This window comes from Dicentrarchus labrax, unplaced genomic scaffold, assembly GCF_905237075.1.
Source record: "Dicentrarchus labrax unplaced genomic scaffold, dlabrax2021, whole genome shotgun sequence".
In the NCBI taxonomy this organism is placed as follows: Eukaryota; Metazoa; Chordata; class Actinopteri; family Moronidae; genus Dicentrarchus; species Dicentrarchus labrax.
Genome location: NW_026136719.1, coordinates 18,797,231 through 18,807,621, shown reverse-complemented (window position 1 = coordinate 18,807,621; position 10,391 = coordinate 18,797,231). Strand labels below are relative to the sequence as shown.

The 10,391-nt window shown below is 39.4% G+C and overlaps 1 protein-coding gene across 1 annotated transcript in view; it reads right to left on the bottom strand.

Annotated features, from left to right (window-relative positions):
- fes (FES proto-oncogene, tyrosine kinase) overlaps nt 1–9,857 on the bottom strand; it is a 16,485-nt gene extending 6,628 nt beyond the window's left edge. Inside the window, exons 1-12 of the mRNA XM_051380463.1 lie at nt 9,450–9,857; nt 8,205–8,378; nt 6,206–6,302; nt 5,882–6,065; nt 5,016–5,153; nt 4,795–4,914; nt 4,505–4,627; nt 2,966–3,161; nt 1,943–2,023; nt 891–1,100; nt 582–704; nt 232–285 (exon numbers count right to left, since the gene is read on the bottom strand). Of these exons, the coding sequence (XP_051236423.1) occupies nt 232–285; nt 582–704; nt 891–1,100; nt 1,943–2,023; nt 2,966–3,161; nt 4,505–4,627; nt 4,795–4,914; nt 5,016–5,153; nt 5,882–6,065; nt 6,206–6,302; nt 8,205–8,378; nt 9,450–9,674 (1,725 nt within the window). The 5' untranslated portion in view covers nt 9,675–9,857. The remainder of the gene's footprint in view (nt 1–231; nt 286–581; nt 705–890; nt 1,101–1,942; nt 2,024–2,965; nt 3,162–4,504; nt 4,628–4,794; nt 4,915–5,015; nt 5,154–5,881; nt 6,066–6,205; nt 6,303–8,204; nt 8,379–9,449) is intronic.
- Between the last annotated feature and the right edge of the window lie 534 nt (nt 9,858–10,391).

The following is a 10,391-nucleotide window of genomic DNA, read 5'->3' as shown; positions in this document are numbered from 1 at the left end:
AATAAGGTCTCCAGAGCTCTCATGTTGTTCAATTAAACCAACAAAGAAGAGCTGGCCTCTTGTTATGTCGACTTACTGGCAATAAAAGTAAATAAGTGTGACTCAATAAGCAGGTCTTCTTTGCCCTGTGACCAAACTTTCCACTAGATTTAATGCAAATGTATTCACAACATTTTAAGATATCTTAGTCAGAGACAGACAACATGGACACAAGGTGTTAAGTTCACTTACCCGTCCAATGAGATGGCCCAAGATAATATCATCATGTTCAAGGACCCACTTGTCCTAATGGGATTAAAAATGAACAATAAGAGTGATAACATAGTGGTGCTGCTTTAAACTGTGAGACCAGCAAGAGGGAGAGAAAAGGTAAGGTAGGAGCATTTTAGGAAAATATCATAAGAGAGTACGTTTGGATCTGCATGTACTCGTCTGTGATAACTATTGGAGCACTTTAATAGCAGTTAATATATTAAAATAGTGCGTTTAAGCTCTGGGACACTTCTAACATTTTAGAAAGTGTGTGAATTATGCTTTCTAACATGTTAGTCTGGAGTGTGTGTGTTTGTGCGTGTAAGTACCTTCAGTACAGGTTTCTTTAGCACTATGTCTGACTTCTTGGTGATGTGTTGTCGTGATGATAGTAAATGATAGATCAGCATCGGGATACTCTGAAAGCTTTCTCCATCCAGACGGTACAGATTCTACTGACACACATGGAAAAAGCATTTGCAAAAGTGAACTGATGTGCTAACACACAGGAAGGAGAAACATTTCAAAAAATACATTTTTAAAAAACACATCTCACAAAATAGCTTTTTAAATTGTTCAGTTGTTTAAATAACTGTCTTGTGCAAAAGTGTTTTGTTCTATTGAGCAGATTAACTTACATCCAGGTTCTGAATGAGGAAATGCTTACAGGATCCATCCCACTGCACAGAGAGCACATAACCCTGTTTCTCTTGACTCTTCCTCACCAAGAAGTCTCCATCATTCTTTAGAAGCTGCTGGACCTCAAGTCTGGGAATGGCTCCATGGTACCAGTCCTGCTGGCCCAGAGGACGATCCACCTCGTGCACTGGGGTGGGGACCGGAAGCACCTGGAGGCAGAAAAAGAGAAAAGCTGAATCTTTAAAGCAAACATGAATAATGAAACAATAAGAAGTAAAAGAGAATGGGTTTTAGGGTGATTCTGCAGAGATTATCTGGATATATTTCAAAGAACAGTCTGTAATACTTTAAAGTCTAACTGCAACACCTTCAATGCCTCCAGGGTACCACATAGTTGGCAGTTGGAGAGCAGTAGTTCACACTTAAAAGAAAAGCAGCAAATAATTTAGGCTTGAAGTCCAGTGAATTGTAGACAGTAAAATAGTAGATATTCTGTTACATCACGCACACAGTTGTTTTTATCTTTCTGACAGATTAAGAATTCAAAAGACTGACTACTGAGAATTTGTGTGCAGGACAGTTGCATGTGCTATTATCTGTCAGCCATGATAAAATGATAAACTGGCTGCCTGAGGAGTAAACTTTCTTTTAGGTCAGCCAAAATTTAGAAAGTAGTAACTTGACTGACAAAGCTGACCTCCATAAGACCAATGATGCCTGCAGGAGCACGAGACCCCAGAGAAAGATCATGTTCCTGATTGAGCTCAGCAGCGTGGGTTCAAACTCTGCCACTTTATCCCAGATATGATGAATTGTTTGTTGTGTGTTCAGAGGTTTGAGTGTACAAAAACAGGCACTGCAGTCAGAGTTAAGGAGGTAAAAGAGTGAGAAGGGGAGGTGTCCTTCAACTAGAATAAATGTCCTCCCTTCATGTCCTTTAACAACATACTGAGAAATAGATACTGTTAATTGTGTACAATGTGATACCACTTGTAATCTATTTATTCATCTCTAATTACTGTGCCTTTATTATAATTCAGTTTTAACCTACCTCATATTTGGACTTAAACAGGCCACTCAGATTATTTATGATCCCCTCCATGAGGAGTTTAGAAGAGGTCTGGCTGTGGTCCTGAAAAAAAAAAAAAGTCTACTATTATCATCAAATAAAAGAAAGAATTGTTCAGTTGTTTAGTGGTAAAGAAAGCCGGGTTGTCACTATGGGATCATTTATTAATTGAAAAGACTGATTTGAAGTCACATGAGTTGAATGTAAGTCATTTTCAAGTCACAAATTTGGCACAAAACAGTCTACAGCCCCACTAGAAGCTCTGTGATGCTGTACTTGGGCACAGCTGTGCTTTCAGCTAAATGCTAATGTCAGCATGCTAACATGCTCATAATGACAACTAGCAGGTATAATCTTTATACCATGTTCACCATCTTAGTTAGCATGCTAACATTTGCTATTTAGCAGTGAACACAAAGTAGACCTACAGCTGAGGCTGATGGGAATGTCATTAGTTTTGCACGTATTTGGTTGTAAATCAAAGTATTGCACAAATTAAAATGTTGCACAAAATAAAACTAAGTAAGGAAACAGCAATGTCTGACATTAGCTTTCAGTCATTGATGGGTATCAAGTTTTTTCTTTTTCCATAATGATTTGTTTTGGATTCAAAATCAAACTAAGTGTAGGACATGGGCTTGACTCGGAACTTGCTAGTCTTGACGTGAGGCTTACATAACCATGACTTTGTCACACCTCCAGTACAAAAGAGTATGTAAACAGATTTAGTAAGTCATTATGTGAGTTTAGGTCAAGGTGAGGTATGTACAGAAAGACAGATGGACTGGTTCTTTGAGTTTAAATACCAACATGATCTCTTTCTTCTTCACATCAAAACTAGTTTCAATTGTCTATGATCCAACATTACATCTTTCTTCCTCATACCATGGCTTGTTTTCTGAGTATACAACAGACAACCACTTTTTTAAACCTGTCTGACTGATACTGATACTTATAGGAGCTAAAAAAAGACAAAGGAAGGACGGACTGGCAGAGACAACATACACTGCTTATGCTGGAAGAAAGTGAGACAGAGTCTGGGTCCAGCCTCAGAGCAGAGGGAGGTTCTTTGGAGCCCAGCTGGTCCAGTTTATCCTTTAGAAGAAGCCTCTGAACCTCCAGCTTGGCTCTCATACCCTGAGACAGAGCAACCTGCTGCCGGCACTCCTCCATTGCATGTCTCTTGCTGAACAAGTAGACCCTGGACAAAGTAAGGGAAGGAAAATTATAGCACAAAGTCACTAAAACAACACAACTGACGTAAATAGACTACAAGACCACACACAGATCAATAAAAAAGCTGTCAGTGCAAAGAGGTTTACAGATGCTTCCTATTGACTAATGCAATCAATAACAAGGCTTCTCTAGCGACAGCTAATTCAGCCTTCATTCTGGAGCAAATAAGACCAGTAAACCTTTAATGACCCAAGAGTCCTGCTAGCGAAGTGAACAAGACTTCTAAAAATGAGCAAAGGGTTGATTGCTGTGATCTTTATAGCAAATAAACACACAAATGAACAAGAGTGCATGGCTGGATTAACCTGTTAGAGGGTAGCAGGGCAAACATTTCCTGTTGGACCCCTATTGACATTCACCTCCAAATTCCCATTCATAGATTACACAGCACGTACACTTTGGCATTTGTACAGATTAATCAAACAAGATATGATGTGTTGATTAGTAACATGTAGAGGGGCTGGCAGGCAGGTTTTGGTAAACCTTTGGGCAGAGTCAGGCTAACTGTTTCTGTCTTTGTGCTGAGCTAAATTAACTTGCTTCTAACTGTAGCTTTATATTTACCATACAAATGGCATTTAAAAATAATACATGTATATTACCCAAAAACTATTTCTTAAACCAAAATGGACACAAAGTGTTGAAGTCTTGTGACTTTTGTGTCGTCCAACGTGCTATTGCCTGACCAAGTTTCTGTAAGCAAAAAAACCCTTTAAAAATCAATCTGAATGAAAAAAGTTTCATCAATGAAAGCCTCTGAAATGATCTCAGTTAGTAAACTCAGTTACAACATGAGGTCACACTAGGTCAACCTCAAACAGAAGTCACTTTTGATTTACAAAATGTTTCTACAAACTACAGACTGAAGGGCAGCATAACCTCTACTCACCTCACTAACACCACCACCATATGGGCTCCCCAGCTGCCCTTAGAAGGTATCAACTTTTTGCAAATAAACACATTGTTTCCAGGAGCTTGTTAATGACTCCTTCACTCCCAAAGGACCGTAAACCTCTAACACCTTCAGACAACCCCATCAACCAAGACAAATAAGGAAATCAAGCTCCATAACTCTTACATATCGCTGTATTATAATCTGTAAGGCACTTACAGCCCCCAGAGACCACGCTGGTTGTTAGCTGCTGCCCAGCCAAGAGCACCCTGAACTCTCCCGATGGGAAGGAAAACTTCAGTAATTTGTCTCCACAGCTACCAAAGGCAGGGTTATTATTTTGAAACATCCTCTATAACCTCTAAACATAACATCAGAACATCACTGATTCTGGCTCCTGTCTGTGATCCCCTAACCTCTGGCCCTTCTTGACACCTTCCTGCTCCGCCTCCAGCTCCAGCTCCAGCTGTTCCACCGAGGTCTGCTGGGAGCTCATTGTCCTAGCCAGATCCAGCAGCTCTTCCTCTACTGCAGTCAGTCTGGGAGAAGGAGACAGAGAAAAAACATGAGCAGAAGTAACTGATGCAAAAAAGGAAACAAGAGGTAAAAAGAACAGAGAGCGTAAGGAGGAGGAAGTAGTTGAGAGACATTAAAAAAGGAAATTAGAGTTGAGTCATTTGGATGAGATTGCATTGTTTGTTCTCACTTGTGCTGGATTGTCTCAAGCGTGAGATCGTTAAGTTCAATCTCTCTGGGTTTTAGCTGCTCAGTGTCCTCCAGAAGACTGCAATCAAACTCTGCACAAGCAGGAATCTCCCCTACAGACCTCCAAACACAAACACACAGTCCACAATATCATTGCTCTGTAGAGTTATCTTTCATGATTGCATTGTTGCCATCTGAGGGGAGGTTTTTTCCTCAGTCTACCTGTTCTGGTGGATGAAGCTCTCATATTCGCTGTGAGGCTCGATGACAGTTAGAGCAGAAGACATCTCCCTGTGGATCCGCACCACTTCATAATGGAGGAGAGTGGAGATGTCGAAATACTCCTGCAGGATCTCCTTTCTGGGTTAGATGTCAGGGGTGGAACATGAAAACAGACCAAATACACAGATGGTAGCCTGTTGTTCAAACCACATATACAGTGAATTACATTTTTGCTTCCAAAACACAACCGAAGAATCTAGTTTGGTTAGTTGATTCATATCAGTACTGTGAGAATCTCCTTTGAGAGATAAGCTGTGCATCACAGTCATTATTCAGATATTTTCATTTTTGTCAGATTTGCTTCATTGCTCGTTACAGCTGTAATGAAGTTTCACGCAGTTGCCAAACAAGCTGTGACATCTGATATCTGACAGCTGGCTCTCAAACATTTAATGCAATTAATCTTCACGCCATATGAAAAACAAAAAAAAACTGTTAAAGCAGTGAGTACTCTCAATGCATGACCAAATATCATTAACATAATGATTTTTTATATTTATTTATTATTGTTGTTCTCTGGACTGCATTAGCTATCTTAAGCAACAACTCTCTGCAAATTGTTTAAAGTATTGTTCTGGCATTAATTAAAACAAATGGCTGGCTGAAAGTTTAAAAATGTTGTTGTAGTAATGTTTGGAAATTGATTTGTGTCTAATAGGTGAAAACAAACTAACTGCGGTATAATTAAAATGTGCTTGTGAGGTCAGCATTCCTCTCTAATATTTATTGTGAGTGAACAGAAATCAATCTACTAAATGCACACAGAAACACCGTGAATAGAACCACTGTAGTGTGTGTAATCTTACAGTATGAGCACCATCTCCTGCTGCAGAGTCTGTAGTGCACTGAGCAGGGCAGGCTGGATCTGACTGTAGTGGTGCTGATGGTAAACTTGAGCAGCTCGCACAGACAGCACATACTCATTATGCAACTCGTAGAGTTTCAGTGAAGCCTTGACGTAGCGTTCTTTAGCCTTGTCTCGATCTTTATCTGCACACAGGAAAGGGAGGGGACTTTGTCATGATAGAAATACACATATGAGTTTTACACAGTATGAAAATAAAGCCAGACTGTGAAACCAGTGTGAAACTTTTTCTGTTCAGAGAAGTAAGTGATACTAGGATCCCCACCTTTATTGGCCTCCTGGTACTTCCTCTTAGCCTGAGCTGCATCTCTGGCTGCCTGTCTGTAGCTGCTCTTCAGCTTCTCCAGCTCTGTCTGGGTCACCTGAAGCAGCACACAGATGCATAAACGGCACACAAATAGATGGAAAGTATTCTGTTCAAACATGGTTGTTATTCAGAGGTGCCATTTGTGCGGTTAAAAGCTGTGTAACTAAGCACGTAAGCACTACATAACACAGGAAGTGGATAGTGGCCCTTTTATGTTTCATTGAAGAGGAACACGAAACATGAGAGAAGACTTATGAGGAAATGATCTGACCTTTGTTGTGCTGCTGGTCGCAATACTTAAAAACAACTGATAGCATGTCTCTTGACTTTGTTGTTCAGTTGCAACACAATGATCTATTTTATAACCACACAGCAATGCACACAAACCCAAAGCCGTTTGAGCTTCATCTGCACAGTAAAGTAAAAAAATTAATTGGGTAATAAAAACAGTGCAGAGCAGCCACAAGTTTGACATAGCATAAAAAGGCAAATTTTCACACACTATTTCCAGCCAAGTGAACCTCATTTCATTTGACTGTTGTCTATATATAAAGCTGCTGCTAAAATGCTCATCTTCATATCAAGATGAACAACAAACAGATTTTAAAAGCAACAAGTTCTGCATGAAGAATCACATCATATCTACTCTAACACTGTGACCATCATGTTTTATGTACATATAATAGTAATAGTTAGTTTCATTTGTTGTTTGCTTTCCATTAGAAATACCAGAGCATCAAGAAATATGACCAGATTGTGATAATGACAAGAAACACCTCCTTTACTTTTCTTCTCAACGTGTCATTTTGAAAGTCCAGCAGTGGTTGTAAAATAAATGAAGGATTGCTTCATAACAACTCAGATATGTAACATTTAAGTATGCTACTGCTTATCCCTTACATACTGTTCGGGTCCCGTTTTGACATTTGACAGCAGTAAAAATACCCTACATGTCAGTCTTTTAACCTGAAATTTGTGACCCAAAATACACAAAAATGAAAATATTTAAAAATGTTATACTTTTGCACAGGTGCTACAAATGCCTTGACACAGAGACTTGCACCTGCATCTGCAGCTGTATCTGCACCTGCAATGTAACAATATAATCTAAAAATAGACAAATTAGAATCAAATCAATGATTTGGAGGAGGGGGGGTGCGGTAGTTAAGAATATAAAAGGTACCAGAGCTGCCCTTTCAGTGGCAGAGGTACAGAGGTCATGGCAGCTAGACTCACTCTTCAAGAGGTCCTTGATCAGATCTTCCATGATGAAGAAGCTGAGAGTGATTTGGAGGAGGATGTGTCAGAGCAAGAAGATAACATAGAGGAAAACTCTGATTACAGCCAATCTGATGAAGATGCCTCTGAGGGAGAGGAGCAGGCAGCAAGAGAGACATTTATGTCAAACAAAATGCCATCTGTTGGTCCTCACTTTCACAGCAAGTTTCAGGCAGGATGGCAGCGGAAAATGTCATTCAAATGACTCCAGGACCCACAAGATTGGCCACCTCTTATGCATCTGACATCATTATGGCTGTTATGTTTTCATGTCTTAGTTAAAACAGGACATGATTTAGTGTGATATAGGTGTTTTTTTTCAAAAACGAGTGGTCTAGAACCTAAAAAATACACTCTCATGCTATCTAAAATCATAAATTAAGGATTAATAATGAATTTATTAATGTAAGATAGGCTATTTACATATTCTAAATAGATCTGTAGTTCAAAATATGGTATAGACACTTTTTATGAGGACTTTCTTGGACTGGGTCAAATTTGACCCGGACCATACTGTGAAGGCGTTGGATATGAACGGTTTGTAAGGGTTAAAACATGCAAACAAAGATGTCTTCATTTACGAATAAAAGCAAGACATATTTGTTTAGTATTTAGTTAGATTTTCTTGTGTATGTTTGTTGACTGTCTGTGTCAATTTAAGGGACAAGGAGTCACACACCTTGTTGAGCTCCTGCTTCAGCAGGTTCCACTGCTCTGAGTAGGTTTTACGGAGCTGCTGTTTGTCTCTGATGAGCAGAGTCAGTTTGCTGATGGGACCGTCCAGCAGATCCTCGGAGCACTTCTTCATCACCTGGCTCAGAAAGTCCGTCTGAGAGACCAGCACTCCCCACGACTGACAGATCGTGGGACAAAGGTCGGGGGGGCATTCAAACAACAGAACATAAACAAGTGGAACTCAATTAATAACACACAACCCAGCCAACGCTTCACAAGTTTTAACCTCTATTTGGATCTGCATCTGTCTTTTTGTTTCTTACTAAGCAATTTATCTTAGAAATACTCAATACATTTCAATAAAAGACCACAGGCCAAAAACAAACTGGTCGTTTTTGGCATGGATAGAGCCACCAAGTGGTTATTTATAAAGACAATCTTTAGGATTTTGGCTCATGACTCCCTAACTGTGAGGATTGTTGCTTTCCAGGATTTCTTTGGTCCAACCTGCACCTATTTATACTTTCCACACCCATATCAGCCTACACAATATTAGACATATTTATTATTGTCAAAATTAATTTCAGTATATGATCAATTTAGGTAAATTAAAAATTAAATCAACGCTTATTGGCATTTAATCTACAGGTAGCACTATAACAATATAATAGATTTTACTGGTTGCAAATAAAAAATTCTAAAACAATTTGTATTATTAAAGTATCAAATTTAAAGGATTGTCCTGTCCAAAGTGGAGGCATACCGTATGTGCGCTGCAAAGTACTTTCTTATTTGTATCTGAGAACATATTGAAACATTTAAATAAATTTAAATAATGACAGGTTTGGTCAGGATTATTTCCACGTTGTCCCTCAAAGAGAAAAACCTACTTTTACAGATTTACTCTGGGTAACTTTTGACTGTTCATATGCAGTGTATTTTCATGCTGCACCCAAACGCACTCAATGAGTCCTTAGCAGTCACATATTTGGATTTTTTTATTTTCAATTATGTGTAATTTTAAGGGAAGTACTATATTTCCAAATATAACCACATATGAGTGCATAATTCTCTCAGATATTTCAGTCTATCAGCATTTTTATGTTGCAATAATGAAAGTTTTGACAGAGGCAGGTCTATTTCAGTGAGACACTCAAATAAATTCTTTATGGGAAACGCTGATGATGTTAAAATAATAAAATAAAATAAAATAAAATGATCAGTTGAATCAGGAGCAGAGTGACCTCACCTTGTTGAGCTGGCTGATGTAGTCCAGTCCTGCACCGAGCTGAGGCCGGTCCAGCTTCTCCACAATGGCAGCCATGTGATGCAGCTGCACTGAAAACTCCCGCTCGCTCTTAGACCGCTGACCCATCCACTTCTTCATGACCTCCATCAGGTGAAGCTCTGAGTCCAGCAGCCGCATGACAGCTGCATGTGCCTGGGGGCACCACAGGTCCTCCCCAAAACCCATCTCTGAATATTTAAACTCTCTTCCCTGCCAGGAATTTGCTGTTAGTCGTAAGTTCTACAGCACCTTTATGTTCTCATCGGTGGGACAGAAACAGAGTGGTGAGCCGAGGCAGCTGGTAATGACCAAGAGTAGATATTCCTCTGCGGCCACAGAAAGGTTTCATTTCCCTCTGAGCAAAAACACAAAATGCACAGAGCTTCATGTGAGCACTTCCTCATGTCTGTTTGAATGTGGTTGTGCTTGTAATTGTGATTGTTTGCTTTCCATTTAGGAAAAACTTTTAAGGCAAAATAATTCCAAAACCTAAAATTGTTGTCAATGTATAGATAAAATGCAGAAAACAACATACAGGTGGAAACTGAAGTCTGCCTGAGACAGAGCACTGAGCTCAACCCACAAGTCTTATCTACATGTTAACATTATGGCCACTACTGCTCATTGTTTGCAGTGGGTGCAGAATGTAACTAAGTACATTTAGATCCCACATGCTACTGTACATAAACTGTTATGAAATCATTTAAAGATATTACCTAATGCAATTGAACTTTGAGCAATGGCTGGTTTGTTGCAACCTTCTCTGTTGGCTATTTTTTTTAAAAGTGAACTGCTTATCGCTTTTAAAGCACAATAGACTCTAAAACCTGCTGATTGTGTGAGCTTTTCATTTCTCTTTTTTACCACAGAGTGAACCCATGGTCTCACACCATTACTTGTGCT